The sequence below is a fragment of the Chlorocebus sabaeus genome, chromosome 18 (genome assembly GCF_047675955.1).
Source record: "Chlorocebus sabaeus isolate Y175 chromosome 18, mChlSab1.0.hap1, whole genome shotgun sequence".
Lineage (NCBI taxonomy): Eukaryota > Metazoa > Chordata > Mammalia > Primates > Cercopithecidae > Chlorocebus > Chlorocebus sabaeus.
Window position 1 is genome coordinate 22,202,125 of NC_132921.1, and position 23,926 is coordinate 22,226,050.

Sequence of the window (23,926 nt, forward strand, 5' to 3'; positions counted from 1 at the left end):
TATCTGTTCTTCATAACTTTATAGAAAGCAAGTCCACTTTAAAAGCAGAGAATAGTGATCTCTTAATAAGGTGTCTGCTTAGATTTGTAACTTCGTCTGGATTAACTCCAACATTTCAAAACACAAGAATCTTAGTACTTATAATTGGTCTTATCATTTAAAAATACTTAAGTGTTTAAAAATCATTCCAAAGTCACATCTATGAATACTGCCACCAACAATCTGCGTATATCATTTTCAACCACAAGTTCTCCAATTTGATATATTCTCTACTGGCATAACACAACAGTATAATGAAGAACTTGGCAGCTGGACTTTTCTATCTTTCTTGTTAATCCCTTTGTGTGACTCACCTACAAGACCTACTTCGCTAACGGAGGAGACGGTCGGAGGGGGGGAAACCTCAGTACTTCTCCAGTATTTACTAGAACTTTACTAGAGAGAGACAAACCCACTGGCCAAAATATGCACATAATCAGACACTGAAAAAATATACATATGAGAACTTACATGAATCACTAAGAAAAACATCTGGTGTTTCCCTCATTTTAGTTTTTTCATGGTTCAGAAATTTAATACTTTTATATGACTGAATCTGTCCAACTTCTGTGATTTCCTTTTCTGCTTCTAAGGTTAGAAATGTATCATCCTTCACAGATCTGTTACTCAATTTTCAGTGCTTCTTATTCTATGATGCTAAACATTTTATATGAAATTATTTATCCTGAATTTAATTTGGCACTTGGTTTAGGTTGTAGATCCAATCAACGTTATACTTTTTTCAAATGATTATATGCACATATAATTGAATACAATGTATTCAAATGGCGGAAATATGATTTATATTTCTTTTTGGTTGCTAAATCTAAATACATAAAATATTTAAATATATGTACTATAGTTAACATGTCTCATATCATACAGATTAGCATTTTTCTTACATAAATGTCATATCCAACAAAAAGAAATGCAGAGATGTATTTAAAATATTCATTTCTTTAGTTTTTCTTCAGGATAAATTCTCCACCGTATATATAAACAGTTTCTTTATAAACTCCATAAATAAAGCCTACTTAGTTGGATACCGTGGCTCATGCCTGTAATCCCAGCACTTTGGGAGGCCAAGGCAAGAGGACCACTTGAGGCCAGGGGTTTGACATCAGCCTGGGCAACATAGTGAGATCCCCATCTCTACAAAAATTTAAAAATTAGCTGAGTGTGGTGACATGTACCTGTGGTCCAGCTACTCGGGAGTCTGAGGTGGGAGGATCACTTGATGGAGGTGCAGTGAGCCATCTTAATGCCACCATACTCCAGCCTGGGCAACAGAGCAAGACCCCATCTCCCTCCCTCAATTCCCCCAAAGAAAGTTTAACCTCTCTGTTCCAGTTATGATCCTACACTATGATGTTACAATGAAAGTGACAACAATCTATTGCGTTCCTGGGTCTCTGCTACCACTATTGAATGGCAGAAACTGTGCCTTGGTATTTCCTTGTCCTCAGCATGGCCTGGCAGGTGTTCAGAGAACAGCTATGTGGAAGGCAGGCCGGCAAGGAAGGAATTCATTCAACTCCACATGTGATGGAAAAACAGAGGAATTGTTTGTGATGATAGCCACACCCAAGAAATCTTCAGCAATGTTTCACATGAAAAATAATTTGCTGAAACCTGCTAATCATGAACAACGCAATCCGGAGATAATATGACCACCACATCCCCGGGAGGCACATCTACCTTCAGTGTTTCAATGAGGCTCCTCCCACTGGCCCACGGAGACAAATCTGGTCACTTTTCAGCATCTAGTTCCAGTACCGCCCCTCCATGATACTGTTCCTGTCCCTCCCAGCCTGTGCATAAGCGATTGTCACCCAATGCCTTGCTTAGTGCCCGCTATCGGGAGCGAGGCGGCTTCTGCTAGGTAGGCCTCACCTCAGCTGTCCCATCTGTTTGCGAAACTGAAAGCTCTATAAACCAAGCTCCCTAAGTATTTATATTTCCAACATCAAGAAGGACAGGGCTTCCCGTGCAGTGACTATTCAAAACTAATTATTTCATACTCAAGAGAGAAAAAGAATATTCTCTATGACTGCAAATGTAAAGCTCTCAGGGTTGGTAAATGGGTACGAAAATACAGTCAGCTGGAGGAGTAAGTTCTAGTGTTCAACAGCACAGTAGTCCCTGTTCTCAGCACGATAGTTAACAAGAAGTTACTATATGTTTCAAAATAGCTAGAAGAGAAGATCTGGAATGTTCTCAACACACAGAAGCCACAAATGTCTGGAGTGACAGATATTTCAAATATTTCAGTATGTAATGATTTGATCATTACACATTGTATGCATGTTAACAAAATATCACATGTACCCCCATAAATAGGTACAACTATTATGTATCAATTTTTAAAAAGTAAAGCTCTCACTTTCCTCATCTTTAAAATTAAAGGAACTGGTCTGCATAATTTCCAAGGCAACTCACAGCTCTGTAAATCTCTGAATCTAAAATTTAAAAATGACCCCTGCATACATTAGCTGGAGAAAAATGCCATAGTGCAGAACGCAGGAGCTTCTCTTGGTGATATAATTTCAACCGAGGGTGCAGGCAGGCATGAGGCACACTGTGTCCTTAGCATTGCTGTGTCCTTAGCCTTGGCATTTGGGCACCTAATAATGCATGCTAATGTGTACAACATCCGTTTTTGGATTTTATAAAAGCAGATAATTACTGTAATAAGAAGTTAGCAAAAAAGATAATTACTGTAGTAAGAGGTTAAATCAACTTAAATATTCAAACTAAATTAAAATATTTAAAGTTTTATTACAACTTAATATCTCTTTTATTCGAGTGGAAAAGCACAATCAGTAAGGTCCTATGGAAAAGATACTATGCTTAATGCATTTTAACTCATGAGGAAGACTATACAGAAGAAGCCCAGAGGTACGCTGGTCGTTTTCAGTGTTCAACTGTGACTAATTCCTTACAAAGTTCAAGAGTCATGTTAGTTCTGCAGTGTAACTCCTAGGAAGAAAACCTCCTGGATTTGAAGAAGTGCTAGATTGTTTGGTGGGAGCTTAATATACATTATTATATTTCAGTATTTCTGATTCCACCCCAACTTTTCTATTCAACTCAATTTAAAAAATCTGGACCAAAACAGTTGTTTCCCTTCACGAGGTAACTACCTAGCCATACATTTGAAAAGAACATGAGAGAAGAGCCCAAGAAGTAGGATTATCACGTTTTAAAATGTCAAGGAAATGGATGAGTTATGACATGTACGAGTCATTAAATGTATTTTAAAAGTCTACCAGCTCTCGATTGACCGACAGAAGAAAGAGAAACTAAACCTATCAGAAATGATTAGAATTTCAAAGTATTTAACATGCTTAGTAACAACTCCAGCCCATTGAACCCCCTAGAAAGAAGCAAGCAAGATAATGAATGATGGTGTGCGTTGAAAGTAGGCTCCTCAAAGTTATTATATAGGGAAGTAAAAGTCACTTGACTCACTGTCATCTATAAAAATTAAGTCACAAAAGAAGGCTGTGTAAACTCTAGGAACCTGTGAAAAGCTGATCTGCCTGGGGAAATTCCAGTCTCTTGCTACCTGGAGGAATTTGCTCTGCTCACTGGATACGTGGCATAACGCTTAACATTAAAACAAACACCGAATGGTTTCCAGAAATAGGGAGGTTGTGCAGGCACTTAAGAGAACCAGTACAAAGTTTCTGAATACTAAAGTGTAGCAACAAGTCAAATCAGAGAGAGGAGGGCCCCCTTCCAGCTCTATTTATGATCCATCCTTTTATTTGATTTCATGACCTTCACAGAGATTTATCATTTTACTCAAAAGTGAGTAAAAAAGCGAGGGGTTCTAAAATTGTCAGGGCATTAAAAAATAGGTTTCTTGAAATACAATTGATTCCATCCTCCATCCTGAAAAAAACTAAACTTCCTGTCAAAACATGGTGATGCCTAGAGACCAGGAAAGTGCCCGTTCGGGACATGGCATGAAACCAGCCAGGACATCAGGGGCTAACTTTCAGGCCCACTCACATCAGGCCACCTATCTCACTGCGTTACTCGTTTATCCTCCTCTGTATCCTAATTGGCCCAAGGAAGCCACAGGGGAATAATCAAGAGATTCCAAAGGAGAACGCCAGTGAAAACTTTACGCACTCATCATGCACACTGAGAGAAGATTATTTCTTTTTCTTCTTTTTTTTTTGAGACAGAGTTTCACTCTGTCGCCCAGGCTGGAGTGCAGTGGCACGATCTCAGCTCACTGCAACCTCCGCCTCCCAGGTTCAAGAGATCCTTCCGCCTCAGCCTCTCAAGTAGCTGGGATTACAGACACAGGCCACCAAGCCTGGCTGGCTTTTGTATTTTTTGTAGAGATGGGGCTTTGCCGTGTTGCTCAGGCTGGTCTCGAACTCCTGGGCTCAAGGGATCTAACTGCTTCAGCCTCCCGAAGTGCTAGGATTTGACATGAGCCTCTGCGCCCAGCCAGCATTTCTTAAAACCATTTTATCACAAATAGAGACAAAAGTCCAGGGTCTGGCACTGGAATGTGGTAAGCGAAGATTATTTCTAAAAATCTTTCAAGGCCGGGCACGGTGGCTCACACCTGTAATCCCAGCACTTTGGGAGGCCGAGGCGGGTGGATCACGAGATCAGGAGATTGAGACCATCTTGGCTAACATGGTGAAACCCTGTCTCTACTAAAAAATACAAAAAATTAGCCGGGCGTGGTGGCGGGCGCCTGTAGTCCCAGCTTCTTGGGAGGCTGAGGCAGGAGAATGGTGTGAACCCGGGAACCAGAGCTTACAGTGAGCCGAGATTGCGCCACAGCACTCCAGCCTAGGTGACACAGCAAGACTCCGTCTCAAAAAAAAAAAAAAAAAAAAACTTTCAATAATCTCCACCTGCCCAGAAATGTACAGACATTCTGCAATACCTGCTTTTGCTAATATTTTACACATTCCATCCTTTGGCATTCTTAATTTTGGATCCAGAGTGGGGCATATGCAGCAGGTGAAGGCTGTTTTGGTGCTCTCCCTTGTGCAGGACATGGAATATCATGCTGCTTGGTATGAACTAAGAGAACTCGAAGATTGCATACAGGATGATAACCTGTCCGAATAATCACCAGTCAACTCTGAGGTGGGTTTCCAAAGTTTCCTTTGACATTTACAGAGGAAATGTAGACATTCTGGTACCAATGTGTAGAATCAGCAATTTCAACACCACCTACGAATTTCCTGCCTTTTCCCATTCTTGCAAATGGCTTAATATAATTAAGAATTAAAAAGGTAAATGTATTTAGGATAGCTAACCTGTATCGCCCACAGTAATATGCAGTTAATTATTTTTATTGAAAAACATGCTAGATCATTGCAAGTTGCACAAGTAGCATTACCATTTAGATTTGCCTCAACTATACAGAAATATTCATCAACTATCCAGAAACCATCAACTATCCAACATATATTACATTTTAAGGTAGTTTTTACATACAGTAAATTTATTCTGGTACTGTGAACTTTGATGAAAAGATAGCAAGTTTCTTATCAATATGTATTATAAAATTAGAGATTTATTTCAATGACTAGGAATTTTGCCACCAGGTTTAGCCAAAAGAAGCAGCTGCACCATTTACGAAAACTCTCTAAAAGACAGCATCTAAAATAAGACATACTCCCAAATATCTCCCTCATTTTAAAGTCACATAATGTGGAAATTTTGTAGAGATAACACTATATTGTTTCTTGAAAGCCTCAGTCTATACCAAAGTAACAGCAGCAAAATGACATGGTAAAAAATATGCTACAAATGCAAGCCAAAATGTTATAAGGCTTCAAAATCAACACAGTAAATATACTTAAGAGTCCTTTTCTATAATGCATAGTTCAGGAAGCAATTATTTTCCAAGACTGCATTTGGTGTTAGGGACAAATACTTAGGAAAGATGAGATGACAGCAGAAAGAGCATCAAAGCTAGTTATTAAACATTTCCAGGTATGCCATAAATGGATGTTGGCCTTGTGTTAAATGCCACGCTGATCAAAAAATGACTGTTCACAATTAACCTAATTAATCTCCTAGGGGAAAGACTTGTATATTACAGATATCTGGTTCATGAATCAGGTACTTGGGACACTTTCATTTAAACCTAACTATGAACCTACGAGCTGGACGTTTTTATCCTCAAACTTACTGATGAGGAATAGGCTTAGAGAGGAGTCTAAGTACTCCAGGACAAAAAAACTAGTAAACTGCAGAGGATGGCTCTTTGGGTCCCCAAAGAAGCCTTCTTTCGCCTTCAGGACAGTGCTGCAAGGCACCAAATGAAGTTATCATCTCTAAACTTTTCAACAAAACTCACATCACAGGAAGCATTAAACTGCTTTTTGACTTAACACATACTTTTTAATTGTACAAATATACACACACACATAAATACACATTCCCATTTTAGGTGCACAAAGTGATATCATAGTATACACTATGATATACACATAATGTTATTACACCTAACAACGGTATCACATCCTTTCATCTGAAACAGTGAAATAACACTATTTCACATGGGAGGGTCAAGTGAGATAATGCCTCCACAATGGGACAGCCATAAACATTAAGTGAAATAAACAAAACATTCCTCAAATTGTGAAGCACTACAGAAACATGAGCTACGCTGCAAGCCATGTACAGTTTCTGTTTACAAACATATCGGTGTCAACCTTGTGCATTGCCTATCCAACTTTTCAAAACACCCCTGAAAACAGGTGACATTTTAAGCTATATATTGGTTTATTCTCATATAAAACCACATTAAGAGAGAGCATTACTATACATGAGAGAAGAAAGTTGATAGAATTCGATCAGAAACCAAGTCAATGAAAATAATGCTACTTGTTTTTCTTATCCATTACAATATTATGTTTTATTTTTATTTTTTTGAGACAAGGTCTCATTCTGTTGCCCACGCTGTAGAGCAGTGGCAGAAACATAGCAATCTCAAACTACCGGGCTCAAGCAATCCTCCAACCTTAGCCTCCTGTGTTGTTAATGTTTTAAAATAAAGGGGTGGTTAATACACTGGATACTCGAGTTATTTTTAGGGTAAAAAAGGGACATCAACTAATATTAATGTCAAAAAATGTCCATATATTAAAAACATCTTCTGTAAAAGACACTCAAACTAAAGTTCCCCCAAATGAAAAGAATTTAGATATTCCTTTGTTGTTCAATAAAAGGAATTTTTAATCACAAGAGATTACTACACTACTTCTGTGAAGTATATGTCCACTGAGAGGACACAGAGGAAAGTCCAGACAGCTTGAGATGAAAGAACGCTCTCTTCTTCAACAGCATATGAAGTAGGTGTTAGAATTACTGCTTTTGTCCGGGTGGGCCCTCCTCCCTCTGTTTACATTACAAACTGTGTCAGCAAGACACTCAGATAGTCCCTGAAACTTTCCAAGTAACGGGTGTAATATTATATACACAGTAGACCTTGAGTACTTCGTAATACCAATGAGATTAGAAAACTGGCTCCTCAAGCTTGTAAAATGCAGAGTTTCACAGTTATTATGCACAAAGTGGCATACAAAGGGGGCACAAATGCTGGTAAATGTTGCTCCGACTTCCTCAGAATAATGCAGTTTAAGAGGCTTGGAACCAAACCAAATAACCCAAAAGCTAATTTATAAGAAAATAACTAAGTTACTCACTAAATGACTGCTAATGACTGTCACAGACTGAACTGGTCAATTCTAACAATCCTGAAAATTTGTAACTGATTATAATTGATGACTATACGGATGAATTCTTGTCTACAGACAGCGACAGACCAGGTGGAAAACGTATCATCACAAGGGTTTCCTCTGTATTTTTTCTAATAATTTAGTTGGTTAACATTTTTTGGAGTCATGTTACATTTTAGATTTAGTCGTGGCAGGATGTTTGGGAGTCACAGATAAAAGTACTCAACAACTTAATCTTGTAATAAGGTCTAAAGTATAGCTTATGAAATATAAGCACATTGTCAAATCAATCCCGAGCGGTATTTCCAAATCCAGGAAGACTTTCCATATCATTCCAACACCAAATTGCAACAGATTCTAGCTACTTTTTCATGTAAACTTACTAATGTAATGTCCTTCAGACCAAAGCAGTGGATATTTGAAATGCCAAAAAAGCTTGGTGGCAGCCAGACTGTAGACGCCCAAGTGAATGTTTTCCTTCAAGATAAGTAAGGCGGTGGCAGCTGCTGCCTAAACTTAACACCCCTGTCCATCTGAAATGCGTACAAAGTTGCTGAATGGAGCAGGCAAGTTTTGTTCTGTGACCAATTTTGGTTTTGTTTTTTGAAGAAAAATCATTCTGCTTAAAGGAAAACCAGCTTACTAACCACGTACTAATGTATGTACGTGCACAAAAATACACACATATGAAACTGCAGACTACTGCTCACTAGTTGGAACTTACTCTCCAAGAAAAGCTCTTTATTCCAGAATTTATATTCTCCAAATGTGTAGAAACTTGTTTTTCACTACATAGTCCTTGCAAGTTAGAATAGCCCTTTTAAGCAAGGTACACATAAGTTTTAGTTTATTCAATTTGTTTTCTAATTACATTTGAAAGTTTAAACCAAATGAGTTTGAACTTTTTTGAGTTTAATTGTATAAATCCCTTTGTCCTCTATATCTGAACTGCAAAGTGATTTCAGTTTTTGATAATACAACTGAATAGTTATCAAACTTTAGGAAATATATTTTTGTCAATCTTCATGCGTTAAGTGGTCCAAGTTCAGCATGGAATTGTGTTACCGAACAAAACCTACAACTGTCATGATGGTAACTTGTTGGGGTGGGGGTTAAAGGCAACTATAATATCAAAACTCTGTCAAAATTTGTACCATTGTGTAATATATGGTATAGGTTCTGACCAAGGCAAAGCACTTAGCTATTTCCCAACAGAAGAGTTTGAGATAATGAAAGAAAGGAGATACATGGAAAGAAAGAGATGAAGAAAAACAAATTTTCATTAAGCATCTGATTGTATCTTCAAAATGATGACAACCAATGATAGAGGAGTGACAAAGTTTACTTAAAAGATGAAACGTATTTCTGAACACAAAGCAATAAAAGACAATACAATTCTAGAGTAATACTCAGACACTCACTTTTCTAAATCACTATTCACAAGTGAAATCCAAACAAAAAGTCCCCTAGACATTTACTAATCATATCCTCAAATTGGCAGTCACATGAAATTCAGGAGAAAAAAATATCCAATTCAAAATATAAGGAGCTTGTTCTTTAAGAGAAAGCACTCACTGGCTAGTGATTACTAGTAAAAGAAACCGAACTGATTAAACTTTTCATCCCACTCTACGAAAGCTGCAGAGTCATCATATGCCTGGTCGGATGGAGTGTGCAGCTGTCTCTCTGTACTCCATTTCACTGAAAGGGAGCGATCAGGAACACAGAAACAGGAAGGCCAGAATCTGTTCTAAGGCGTCTATTTCCACAGCTGGAGACAGGGTACTTACTATTCTATATACAGCATCCCCGGCTTGGACACTCAAGTGGACAGTGTTAAATTGCACGGCATGCCATCTGACCATTAATGAGTCCCCATCAGTTTCCCCTAGCCTTGGGCCATAACCCAGTTGTTTTAAAAACACATCTCTTAGTATCTTAGTAGTGTCACTTGTGGGACAGTAATGTCGCTATGCCACAAGTGACACTACTCTCGTTCAGTATTACTTAATGGGACAAAAAAATAAAAAACACCACAAAAACCCAAAGCGAATTATATAACAACGACTGACCTGACCCCCTCAGCAAAAAGGCCATGACAAATAATCATATTTCACCAAACTTTACATTCACCTACTTTAACTATTAAGAGACGAAACTCAGGTCCTTTGCAATATCCTCACCTTTCCGAGAACGGATTGTTTTTAAAGTATTGTCGCAGGTTATATTTGCAAGCAGCTTTTCAAATGCATTTCCACCATCAACATGTTGGGGCACTGACTTGGTTTTTGGCAGATTAAAGTAATAAATTTTATTCAAAATTCTTCTATTCAGAAAAATAAAAGCAGGGGGAAGGTATTCTGTTTGGATTTCCCAAACAGACAAAGTTCGTTGACTTTGAGGACCTACAGAAGGCATTTGCAGAAATGGTGTTTTGCGCACCAAACTCTGGACCACAAATCATCGTGCCAGAACTCGGCCAAACATTCAGATCCGCTGGCCTGAAGCAGGGAAACTCCCGGGACAGAGGGTGAGGTTTATTTTGGTTACGCCGCAGAGTAAGCATCGAAGTTGAAATCAGTAAACACATGTAAACAAGCCGTGAACTTACCGTGGCGTCAGCTCCCGTGGAAACAGGGCTTTTGGCGCTTTTCTCCTCGGGATTCTGGGGAGCTTCTTCCGGCCCCCGGGTTACAAGAATTCTAAAATGCTGCTGCCCCGCGTTCTGATCCTGCCTGATCTTAAATGTGCACCCCTGGCCCTGCGGAGTCCTCTCTGCGGAGTTCGTCCTGCGGATTTCGGGAGCCATCCTGCCAGCCCGAGGCGGTGCCTCCGGGGCTCCCCGATCTTCCGTGGGGCTCCCTCTTTCGCTTCGGGGCTGCGTGGGGTACGAGGTGCTCCTCTCCAGCCGAATGCGGGGATACCTCACCAACCTGTCCCCTTTTGTGCCCGTGAAGCCAAAGTTGAGGTCACTGCCTGACCCCAGAGCGCCTTGCTGGGGCTGCTGCAACTGGAAGACAAAACACCGCTTCCCGGAGCTTCCAGAAGCATCTGGAACGTGCTGCAGGGACCAGCGCCTGGGCTCTGCTGCCGCTGGGCCGCCCTGGCCATCCGGGCCGAGGGGCAGCAGCCTCACCTGGCGCACATCGGCGCTGGAGGCGCGGTGCTGGATGCGCAGGCCCGGGGCAGCCTCCTCGGGGCAGTCCACGGGGCCAGGGCACCGCACGCGGCGGCGGCCGCACGTGCCGTTGACCTGGAGCCCCGGGTCCCGGGCTGCCCTCGGAGGGGAGTTCCCGGGGGTGTCCCTCGGCGAGGGCTCCCGGGAACCGCTCTGGGGCGAGGCCCTCGTGGTGGCGGTGGCGGAGGCCTGGTCCCCGGGGTCCGGCGTGGCGCACGGAGGCCCATCGTCGGCGCCCTCGGGCGGCCCGCACCCATCCGTGGCCCCATCCGCAGCCTTGCGCTGCAGGGAGATCTGCACCGAGGAGCTGCACGTGGGGCGGGCGTCGATGCTGGTCAGGAGCTGCGGGATGAACATGGACGAGCTCCGCTTGAGCGCGCCCACGCCTCCCTGCAGGCCTCCGTCGCCATCCTCCCCTACGTTCTGGGCGAAGGGGTGCGGGCTGCTTCTCCTTGGTAGGGTGTGGAATGCCATGAAGAAGTCGTCTTCTCTCTCCTGGTCTAGGATCTCTGATTCGGGGGCTGTGTTGCTGCGACCAGAGCCAAAATGAAACCGAAGCCGATGGGCCATGGTGACCAGGGGGGCCAGGAGGGCGAGGGCGAGCGGCAACAACAGGCCCGGCACTGCCAGAAGTCACAAACCAAAGGCACAAACTCCAAGAAAAAGTGTCCCATCTGCCAAACTGTTAGCACTGCGGCACCAGGAGCGACAGATAGCAGAAATAACCCAAGTGGCAAGCGGCATTCCAGGCATGATTGGATAAGAGCAAAAAGCTCTCATCCACACTGTGACAGAGGGTAGGGTGGCCAGAACCACATGACCGCGCTCTCCCCCTCCAATGCCAGCTTCTGGACTTAGAGAGAGTTTTCCCCCACTCGCTCTTTTTTTTTTAAACGGCAAGAGCCTGAAACAGCACCTTCCCAGCTGCTGCTTTTCCATCAGAAAGGAGTGGCCCCAGCAGGGCGCTCTCACAGCTGACTAAGGCAGCAAACACACTGCAAGCCACGCTGCTATAAATCTAAACCACATCACATTCACAGGGCATTTCTTTCCCAATGGAGCACAGCACTGGGACTCTGTCTAACCTGTGCAGGGACCTGGCATGTTTAACAGCACACACGGTATTTCCCCACCTCCCACCACACATGGAATAACGACAAGTAAAATACGGCTTGGCCACCGGGTAAACCCCTTCCCAAGCATTGGATACCATGTTTCTGTTATTTATGACATCACTACACTACCAGGATGGAATGCAAACTAATAAAACAGTACTATAAATACGATTACACACCCCACAGAGTTAGTGTCCGTTTAATGCTAAATAATTAGACCAGGATCTACAAGTAACAAAATAGCTAAAGGGAGGGGAGGGAGCGTGAAGTGCTACACACCCAGTTGGCCTCCTGCTATCACAGCATTTTTCATTTAAAAGGTGTATACGTGTGTGTAGCTCACACATGACTGGCAGACACCAAAGTACCAGAGAAAAGGAACCCAGCTGGAGAAAACATTGTCTCCCATATGCCAGGTACGAAAGAAAACATCAACGAAAAAACAAATAACAACAAAAAACAAAAGGAAAATTGAAGAAGGGAGTGCATGTGGATTTTTTTTTTTTTGTGGTAATAATTTAACTTAAATACCATACAGAAGAAATGCTGCCTAGAGCTGACTGCTTTCCAGTACGAAGTCAGCAATATTACCACAGTTGGGACACAAATACGGAATCTTGCCATGTTTGCAAAGGACCAAAAAAGACTTAAGAAATGGAAGGAAAGGTGCACAGTCGAAAAACTGTCCTCAGATTTGTGGTTAGCTTGGAAATATGCTGTATTTTAAACTCACTATTTTCTATGATCCAGAAACACCAATTAGTTAACAAAGAGGTTTATTTAGAGGGGTTGAAAAAATAGGAGGGGAAAATACCAAGCTGCAAGAGTGACAAAAAGTTTATTTTAAAATCTGCAAAGCATGACTTTGTCAATAGCTCTAGCATCCAGGGTGTGGTGGATTAACCCTGTGTTTACATACATCCAAATCTGTTTTCTAAAAGCATGTGTTTTAAATGCCAAAAATGACCTCTAGAGAGAAATGGAAGCTAGTCTGTGTAATGCTAGAACTTCCAAGTACTACCATAGCCACATATTGTCTCCGCTGGGTTAATAGCCAACAAAGAAAAACAAAACAGCAACACCAGCATTCTTTGCATAGTAACCACACTGCAGATGACCTGGGGCAAAACTAGGCATCAATATTATAAAACACAATTTTTCAGATACAGCTTGTATTCATACAAGATTTCTTAAAAGTTTTGGTTTGGAAGCATAATTTCAGACCCAGGGCAAGATCACCTCAACTACAGTCATTATTTCAGATACGGAAATGGGAAACAATTTTTTAACAGTAAATTTCTCTTAATAGAAGAAAATAATGAACTAAAACACATCAAACAAGAAGCCGTTTTTCCTCAAATTTGACCCCTTCCTCATGTTAAAGAAGAGATATTATACTCAATAACTGGAGAATAAGGATTAGTCTACAGACACACCCGTGTCTCCAGGAACGTACTGCTGTACTACTCAATACTGTCTAACTCACTTGGTCCTCACTGGATGAGAGATGGAGAGACAAGAACTGCACCCTCAGCAGAATCTCTCATTCAATCTCACAAGAAAGTAGGTTTATGCATACAACAAAAGTGGTTTAGTGACACTGTAGGATTGTTCATCACCCAACATCCCTTACTTTAATGGAAAATATACTAGGATGGATGGTAGGCCAGAATCTGTTTTCTCTTTTGGAGAATAATACCAATCAAGCCACCACTGGGCTGGGACTTAGGAGGCCAGCAGGTCAGCCCCTGGCACCTCCACTGACTGATGTGTTTATGTAAAGGCTCTAGACCTGGTTCTTCTCATCTATAAGAACAGGAGTTAAATGAGTTATTGTATGAGGCTCCTCCAGTTCAAATATTCTGTGAACATCCAGCTATTAAAAAATCTGGAGTTTCAGCTGAATTCTGCAGAAAGGATTCTTAAGAACACCTTTGAACCAGTCAACATACCATACAAGTTTCAGGGAGGGTAAATCTGAGAATGACTGACTGCACTGAATTATAGCATCACTTCTGAAGGTACCTTAGGGACTTAACATGGTAGTGCTCATTTTCATAGTTGGAACACCTGGTTCGCAGCTACTTGATGTACACGTTTTAGTTAAGAAAGCAAAATGTGCTTCATAAAGTCCATTTCTAAAATGAAATCTGGCCAGGCACGGTGGCTCATGCCTGTAGTCCTAGTTATCCTGGAGGCCTGTTTGAGCCCAAGGGTTTGAGGTTACAGTGAACTATGACTGCACCACAGCACTCCAACCTGGGTGACAGAGGGAGACCCTTTCTCTAAAAAAAATAAAAAATAAAAACAAAATGAAATCATTTTTATATCATTTATGTATCGATCTTCATAAACATATTATATATAAATCTATATATAAAATGTTACTTTGTATCTGTTATATGCCTCAGGCATATCTTTGGTTCTGTAAAGGTACGTTCTAAGGTTCTCTCTTGAGAAAGCAACCACTTTTAAAATACAGCTTGACTTTACCTGCTAAATGTAGATTCACTTTTTGCTATACACAATTAATTAGACTGTTATTTTCCCAGAGAGAATTACCATAGATTTGCTACTGAATGCATCCCAATATTAGGGTCTGGCTTTCATTTAAAAACTGAGTAAAGTTTGTTTACATTCTTGATGGCCTCTTTGGAGATCTGCCTACCGTTCTGCACTCCCAACATTACAGCATGAGCATACGGGCTGATACTATCACCAGTGACTTTCGTTAACATTAACTGCAATAAAAATACACACACACACAAATACATTTTGTATCCTAGCAACATAGAAGTATTTGTTAGGATTTTGAACGTCAAACTAGTAGTGGGACAAAAACAGTCTTCTTTTTGGGCACATATACTGTCATAAGTGCAACATAAACAAAAGTTTTAAAGATGCTGCTCTGAAAATCCAGTTAATACAAAATGAAGCAAAATTCAAATACAGGCATCCACTTACCAGTCTATTTTCGTCAAATACTTCAAATAGGAGTCTGTGATTAGATGGGTTTACCTATAAGGAACATAAATAGTGTTTTTTAAATGAGCAGGAATCATTCGAATAGCGACGTAAGGAACAGAAAGAATAAAATACTGCTTTACAATGAGCCCAGCTCAATTGTATAATGTGAACAATTATCCTACTGTTCTGGAAATTCTATGTGTACTACATAAAATTTCCTATTACTGATTTCTATATTATACTGCCCCGAATTTAGGCATAGCAAAGAAGAAAAGACTCTTAGCTGTTTTTCTAAAATAAGAAAGGATAGTTGTAAATAGCTTTAAAGAGTTCCTAACCTCTATACAAGGCATTCTCATGACTGTAGATCAAAAAATGTCTATTCCTGAGGATATTTCTTAGGCCTGATAGCAGTAATAGTAATGATAAAAATAATGAAGAAGATTGTAATAGCTTACAAGTGTGTGTGTGTCTGTGTAGAGAGAGAGAGACAGACAGACAGACAGACAGAGACAGGGTCTTGTTTTGTTGCCCAGGCTGGTCTGCAGTGGCATGATCATGGCTCACTGCAGCCTCAACCTTCCAGGCTCAATTGATCCTCCTGCTTCATTCTCCTGAGTAGCCTGGACTACCATGCCTGGCTAATTTTTGTATTTTTTTTTTGTAGAGATGAGGTTTCACCATGTTCCCCAGGCTGGTTTTGAACTCCTGGGCTCAAGCTATTTGCATGCCTTGGCCTCTCAAAGTGCTGGGATTACAGGCATGAGCCACTGTGCCCAGCCTGTGTGCTTATTTTTTAGGCACTGTCTTGTTACTGAATATCAACAATCTATGATCTCCTTTAATCTTCACAGCAATCCTACGGTATATAACTATCACGCAATTTTATAAATGAGGAGCTGAGACCCTGAGGTTCAGTGAAGTAACTTGCCCATGAGCCCACAGCTAATGTGTAGGGCAACCAGGACCTGCACTAGATCTGTCCTGCCTGTCTCCAGAGCCTAGGCTGTGAACCATGAGACAGACCTGGAACTGTGGGGCAATGTGAGAGCTACTGGGCTTTCAATATCTTTTTGCTTCCTTTTCTTTACCAAAACCTCACCAAAATGGCCCATATCATCTTCCAAACTCAGGTATCATTTACTAAGCACCAACCATGTGTGTGACATAGAGCTACATGTTCTCATTTACATAATTGCATGCAAATCCTGGAAACAACCCTTCCAAGTAAGCATTCTCTCTCCTACATAAGAGATAAAGGATCCCAGGGAGACTGAGAGTCCTCAGCTGGCCTTTCCAGGGTCACTAAGGCTCTAAATGGTACAGCCAGAGAGGTGACCTAGGCCCTCGCTGCTTCATGGTGGAGAACGCATGAAATAACACTTGACCATACAAGCACAGGTAGCTCAACTTGTGCTTCTGGTCCTGTGGTCTGCCTGCAGCCTAGCGACAGAACAAGCAGACGGAGTTTGCTCTCTGTTTAGAAGCTCTATGAAGGGTCGCACTGCTCACTAATGCGACCACAGGCTATAGGCAGGAGCTAGCACATGGTAGGCACCCAATAAAGATTTATAAAATGAATAAATATAAAGATGTTAAGAACCTGTAATCCCAGCACTTTGGGAGGCCGAGGCGGGTGGATCACGAGGTCAGGAGATCGAGACCATCCTGGCCAACGTGGTGAAACCTTGTCTCTACTAAAAATACAAAAATTAGCCGGGCATGGTGGTACATGCCTATAGTCCCAGCAACTCAGGAGAGGCTGAGGCAGGAGAATCACTTGAACCCAGGAGGCAGAAGTTGCAGTGAGCTGAGATCGCGCCACTGCACTCCAGCCTGGTGACAAAGTGAGACTCCATCTCAAAAAACAAAACAAAACAAACAAAAAAAACCTTAACAAAAACTAACAAAAATAAAACTTAAATGTGCCTACTGCCAAGATTAGTTGAAAAAAGTATGGGATGTACTAACATTTATGTAATTGTGGCCAGTGTTCCACTGAAAGGAGTCTAAACACTTTAGAGGTTCACAAGTGGAAAGCTGTATTTGAGAGTTAACTAAAGGCCAAGAGCATCTGTCAGCCCCTATTAGCTTTTTTTTTCAGTCCTCCACAGGGTAATTTCAAATACATCTGGTAGAGGCTGTACATAGGATTTCACCAAGTATGAAAATATCCGTGCCATATTTCAGCTCTGAACATAATAGAAAGCAGATGCTGTATGTAGTAGTCTAAGTTTGGAGCACAAAAAAATACTACTGCGATTAAGAGGAAGAAATCAGGACCAATTATAATGGACCTCATGGCAATATTGGCCTTTGGAAATCTGCACTAATCAGAAGACCTGGATTATTTCTGGAGGCAAGCAGTTTTTAATATCACCACTATACAATTAAGATACCTTCGTTTTGAAGAGAAAGCCTTTTCTTTCAATTAAATAGCTGAGTAGTCTAATATTTCCAAAATTTCAGTAGTAAAACACAGCAATCACAAATGCTCAATAAGCACAAATCTCTGCTAATTCACATATTTCAGTCATTTTGACATATACCTATTCTAAATATTAAATATAAAAGGTTGAGGAAATCTTACCTAATTCCACCGTATTTAGATTCCAGAAGTAATTTTATATTATACACATATATATGCACTCAATATTTCAATTACCAAAATTTTCCTAACTAGAACATAATTGGTAAGTTTTATGTTTCTTTTTAATCATGTTGCCTCTAGTGTTTTACTCTAAAATATTTCATAACCCATCTCACAGAATTAAACCGTTCCCATAAATGATATGTTATGTTGTTTCGTAAAGAGAGGTTTGAGTTCAAAAGATGAAACATGGTGTTTGGATAATTTTCTTTTGACATCTCCAAAACACTCCTCAATGAAACAAGTCCGGATTATGTGACCACTACTTCTAGTCTTTCAAAATTTGGGACACATTAGGAGGCTACCTATTTTTCCATCCTAAAAGGAATTTCTCATTAAAAATTTAAGAGCTTTTCCTCAAGATGAACTGACTGTGATAGTCAACCTGGACGTATCAATAACAATTATTACCAAACAACGAAAAACTTACCCTGAAATAAAATTCTTCATTCCATTTTGGGTTCAGCGTCTGGAAAAGAAATTATCTTGTAGTATCTTTTAGGCTTTCAAACATTAGCAGTTACTAGTATAATACAGTCTACATATTTGCTTAAACATTTTTTTTATTAAAGAAAGCTAAGAGAAGCATTTAGTCAATTATTTGAGACTAGCATATAAACCAAACTGGAGCGGGAGGGAATGTATTTATGAAACAGATGCTTCATAGATATGAAACCTTAAACTGCTTCTATCACCAGAAGGAAAAACATCAGAGGCCTGGAAAGAGTCATTGTGAAAATATAAAAAATTCCTTCAAGAAATTAGCATTGATATGATTATTCTACCAAGAAGGAAATGAACTTTGTTGACTTCCCTCTACCTGCTACGAATCTGTTTTGCAGAGTAATGAAGCAGGTGAGGGAAAGTTGAACATGTTCATTGTTTATATAAATATTGAAATCTTAACATTTTATAGAGAGCAATACTGAGGATCAGATTTTATAACAAGAAAAAAAAAAGACCAAATATAAACCAAAAGTGAATTATTTTTTTTTCTCCAAAAATAACCAGGTTAAAAACTACTTGTCTTCAGTCTTCCTCTTCATTCATCCATCTGTTCATCTTTCTATCAATCTCCTTAAATATACATCTCACAAGGAGATGGCAAGGATACCTTTGTCCTCAGCACGGAAGAAAGGACTACCAGATATCCCCCAAAACTAAGAGGATGCACGTTCTAGGAAGGAAGACTGTACACGTGTGTTTGTGCATCTGCACATGCATAAGCCTCTTAAACACAGCTCTTAAAAATTGTATGTAAAAATCGGAGACTGAAAAATCATCACTTCACCAACAGCGACGGATATTTTTAGTCAAAATGATACTTATCTTCATCAATCTATTTCCTTTAATAGATCAGTTCAGGGAGATGAAAAAAAATCAATAGATTGCAACATAAAAATAGGAAACACAGAGCTCACACAACACTGAACCGGCTTTTTAAAAAATTCAGCACTTTCCCCACCCACAACTCCACAGTGAATTCAATCCTAAATAATGGGGTTCATGCTTTTCTCCTGTGTGAATGAAGCCAAGGATGGTAATGAGCGAGGGGAGGGGAGTGGAGCAGCAGGCCTGGCCTGCCTCGGGCTGCAGTCCCGGAGGGCAGCTTCATGGAATGCACATGGGAAATGACAGGCGAGGAAAGCAACAAGACAGGAGAGCACAAAACGAATGAAGAACCAACCAGTCACAACACCACAAGGAGAGGAGGATGACGAATGCAGCAAAGGCATACGAACCAGGAGGTGGGCAGCAGGAGAAGCAGAGCAAACCCAGCTACGGGGCTACACCCTCGACCGTGGAAAGGGAGAGAAGGAGGACCTCCCTTTCGAAGGAAATACATTGCAATAGCCCCAATCACCACCGGCTTTGGTCCTGGCTCCGTATCTAGCAGGCAATCAAGTTTCCCAGCTGCCTTCCTGGTGAGCCTTCTAGACAGCCCCCACTCGCCTAGAAACTGAACCAGCAACAACGCCTAACACAGGGAACAATGGCCTCCGTCCCTCGCAGGCATCCTCCCTGCTAATCAAAATACTGGCTCCTGTTTGCAAAACAGATTTTTAATGCCAGTCCCAATGCCAAGTGGAGGACACACTGCAGTTATGGTTCCTTACACAAAAGGACCTGGCCGCCTGCATGGCAGCAAGACAGTTACAATTTTTTTGAAGCACTCATGCTGTCCAGAAAATGTTCAGCAAAGTGTTAGACTACCTGAGTACCCGCCTCTAAAGGTGGTAAAGAAAAAAATCATAGTAACCCATGAATAATACTAAAGCACAGATGAAAGGGGTTTGTTTTGTTTTATTTATTTATTTATTTATTTTTGAGACAGGGTCTCATTCTGTCGCCCAGTCTGGAGTGCAGTGGCATGATTACGGCTCACTGCAACCTCAACTTCCCAGGCTCAATTGATCTGCCAGCCTCGGCCTCCAAAAGTGCTAGAATTAGAGCCACCAGCCACCGCACCCAGCCAAGTATTTTAAATAGAGAACATGCATCTTCAATAAAGCCTCCAAATATAGGGTAAAAATATTTACATATATATACTACATATGTCTATGAATACATGCAGATAGGCAAATTAAGACGTACTTATCAGCCAGGCACGGTGGCTCACGTCTGTATTCCCAGCACTTGGCAGGCTATGGCGGGTGGATCACCTGGGGTCAGGAGTTCCAGACCAGCCTGGCCAACATGGCAAAATCCCGCCTCTACTAAAAATACAAAAATTAGCCGGGCATAGTGGTGCACACTTATAATCCCAGCTACTCAGGAAGCTGAGGCAGGAGAATCACTTGAACGTGGGAGGCAAAGGTTGCGGTGAGCCGAGATTGTGCCACTGCACTCCAGGCTGGGTGACAGAGTGACACTCCCTCTCAAAATAAATAAAAAATAACTAAAAGACATACCTATGGAAACAAATTTTTAATGAAATCATGTACATAAAAATTAGGAAAATAACATATATACATACATGTATAGCTTTATTAATATATTTTCTCTGTTTCCATGTAGCTAACCAAGTATTTTGCTTCCTTTAGAAGTAGTTGTTTCAAGTTAAACTATTCCTCATGTGCCTACCAATTCCACAAACAGCTCCATTTCATTAAATATATTTTAAATTACTTTAAGTTTCAAACATACAAAGACAAAAACAAATCCTTTTGCTGTATTCTGTGCAAGAAAAAATGTTACAACTTATGACATTTTTAGGATACTGCTTTTGTAGGCATTTAAGTAAAAACCTGAATCGCTATCTTGGGTTAGTACTGAAAAGTCTTGGAAAACTTCTAGATTTAATACTGAAAGATGCTTAAAATGAAAATACAGTATAAAAGATAAAAAGTGGGCTGGGCACAGTGGCTCATGCCTGTAATCCCAGCACTTTGGGAGGCCAAAGCAGGTGGATCACCTGAGGTCAGGAGTTCAAGGCCAGTCTGGCTAACATGGTGAAACTCCATCTCTACTAAAAAAAAAAAAAAAAAAAAATTTGGCCAGGCATGGTGGCGGGAGCCTGTAATCTCTGCTATTCGGGAGGCTGAGGCAGGAGAATCACTTCAACCAAGGAGGTGGAGGTTGCAGTGAGCTGAGATCGCGCCATTGCACACCAGCCTGGGCGACAGAGCGAGACTCCATCTCAAAAAAAGAAAAGAAAAGAAAAAAGATAAAAGTGATGCACTTGTATATGGCAGCTCCATTATAATCTCATGGGACTATCACTGTGTAAGTACTCCATCCTTGACCCAAAAGGGCGTTATGCAGCACATGACTGTGCATAATTGGATCAAATTATGACTTAAATGAAGTTTGGTTAAAATCGACACCTACCTTTTTAATTGTTTTTGTCTGGACCAAAGCAAGTTCTCTATTCTCATCTGCTACGTACAATGAAAGTTTCACGTACGGATCACTGTAAGAAAATATTTCAGATTTAATAGGATTATACTTTTCATTCAAAAGAGAAAACAGTGGAACCTAAATGAAAATGCAATATCAGTTAAAGTCTCAGCTTGTATTATTTCCACAAACTAAGCAATAACCTTTTTAACATATCTACTAAGTCAATACACTTGGAGTAAAGTTCCTATCAAAACCAGTGCCAATAATGTTTACTTAGAAGCCAAAAATATATATATAATTTTAAAGACAGATTCTGAAAAGATTACAAGAAAGATTAAAAGGCACACAGACTTTGTTCAGACTTTACAAAATTCAGCTAGAAAATTTAGTTTAGGTCTTATCCATATTCTTACTCCTAGCATCTAGGTAATTAGTGGAAGTAAAACAGCCACTGTTCACATGACCCAGCACCTGCCATTTTACAGGAGTCACTTTCCAGGGGAGTGAGGCTCAGCCTTCAGCATATCAGATTCCCCTGATGGAGGGGGTGATTAAAACCCAGATAACTGGGCCCCGCTCCCAAATCTGAATTCAGTCCAAGGTAGAACCCAAGAATCTGCATTCCTAACACGTTCCCACTGATGCCAAGGCTCCTGACCCAGGAACCGCACTCAGAGAACTACTGTTCTAGATGGCATTTGAAAAGAGTCTTTTCTAGCTACAGAAACTAAATTTTCAATGTCCAGCCACAATCTATTGCTTATAAAAGAGTTCGAGGCCTGATGGTCATGTTACCTCCAGAGAATGTGCTGTGGAGATGCGTGCAGAACACACATGCACACACATGCACCCACATGCACACACATGCACATACAGAATCCCCAGTTAAAAAGAATGCCATAAACTCTGCTGCTACCTCTCATTTTTATGCCTCTCAGCTATCATGATTGCCGGCTATTACATAACTGCAATAAAGAGCTAAGCATTTCCTGTAATAAAACATCCACATTCTTCCACTGGTGGTTCATTTACCTCAGTCTGTATCCCTTGAATAGCTCACAGTAATTGACACATGCAGCTGGGGACTGTGGGTGGGATCCTTGGGTGTGGGACACCATATCTTCCAGCAGTAATAAAGAAGTCAGGTGGGAATACGTAACATCTTGAGTGCTCATCCAGGTAGGTACTGAGGTATGATGAAAGAACTCTATGAAAGAACGACTAAGAAACTTCCTGAAATAGAGTTCAGCCCGAAGACAGAACCAAAGGCCAACGTCTTGGAGCTGGCTACAGGACAGTAGGATGTAAGCTCAAGGGAAGGAGAGGGCTGGGTGCAGTGGCTCACGCCTGCAGTCTCAATCATTTGGGAAGCTGAGGCAGGCAGATCGCTTGAACCCAGGGGTTCAAGACCAGCCTGGGCAACATGGCGAAACCCTATCTCTACAAAAAAATAAAAAAATTTTAGCTGTGTGTGGTGTCATGCACCTGTAGTCACAGTCACTATAGAGGCTGAGGTGGGAGGATTGCTTGAGCCTGGGAGGTGGAGGCTGCAGTGGGCCGAGATCGTGCCACTGCACTCCAGGATGGGCGACAGAGTCAGACCCTGTCTCATTCATTTATTCATCAATAAGAGGAGGGGGGAAACGGGTGCCCAGATTGCTCTCAGGCTCCTCCTCCCTTTCAGCTGGTACTTAACTACTCTTAACTTCAGCCTGCTCATGAATGAAATGGGAATGACAATTCCTAACTCAGGCAGGTTTTGCAAAGATCAGAGAAAATCATGTATTAATACTAGAACCCAGCACCATTCCAAACATAAATACAAAAGCCCCATAATGACAGCCAAGGTAACTGTTCTCTGCTTCCTCTCTTAGGAGATGTTTGAGGTTCTCTGTTGCTCCTTTTGACTCCAAACTCTTGCTACAATGACTGATTTGACACTGATGACCTCACAGTACACACTGGGTGCCAGGCAACTGCAGCATGCTACATATTCCATGCCTCCTCATTATTCATATGGAGGTCCCACAGGATCTGGGTAGAGATGGTCAAACTGGGAATCTTACTCACAATGAAGCTCACCAGAATTCATTCGTGGCATCAAGTTACCATTCTAGTGGCTGCTGTTGATACAACTCAGGGCTAGCATGAATATGACTCTCTAGGAAGCTCAATGCTGTGCGAGAATACGTAGATTAGAAGGCCAATTCTATTTTACAAACTTTTTGTTTTCTCTTAGTGAAGCTGCTTAGACATCATATTCTTCCTTTCAGCCTTTCCAAGGAGACAGTAAACTGGTACTAGGATTCAAGCAAACTTCTATTTCCTGAGTGCCCACTATATGCCAAGAAAAGAGGTTCCAGAAACAAAAGACACTGTCCCTACCCATTTGAATGGAGCACAG

The 23,926-nt window shown here is 41.1% G+C and overlaps 1 protein-coding gene across 4 annotated transcripts in view; it reads right to left on the minus strand.

Moving 5' to 3' along the window:
• Positions 1 to 23,926, minus strand: part of NEDD4L (NEDD4 like E3 ubiquitin protein ligase) — a 358,982-nt gene that overhangs the window by 134,828 nt on the left and 200,228 nt on the right. For all 4 annotated transcript variants that reach the window (XM_073006275.1, XM_073006274.1, XM_008013964.3 and 1 more), the window contains 3 exons: positions 21,511 to 21,592; positions 18,110 to 18,148; positions 15,027 to 15,080 (listed from right to left, as the gene is read on the minus strand). In XM_073006275.1, the coding sequence (XP_072862376.1) occupies positions 15,027 to 15,080; positions 18,110 to 18,148; positions 21,511 to 21,592 (175 nt within the window). The remainder of the gene's footprint in view (positions 1 to 15,026; positions 15,081 to 18,109; positions 18,149 to 21,510; positions 21,593 to 23,926) is intronic.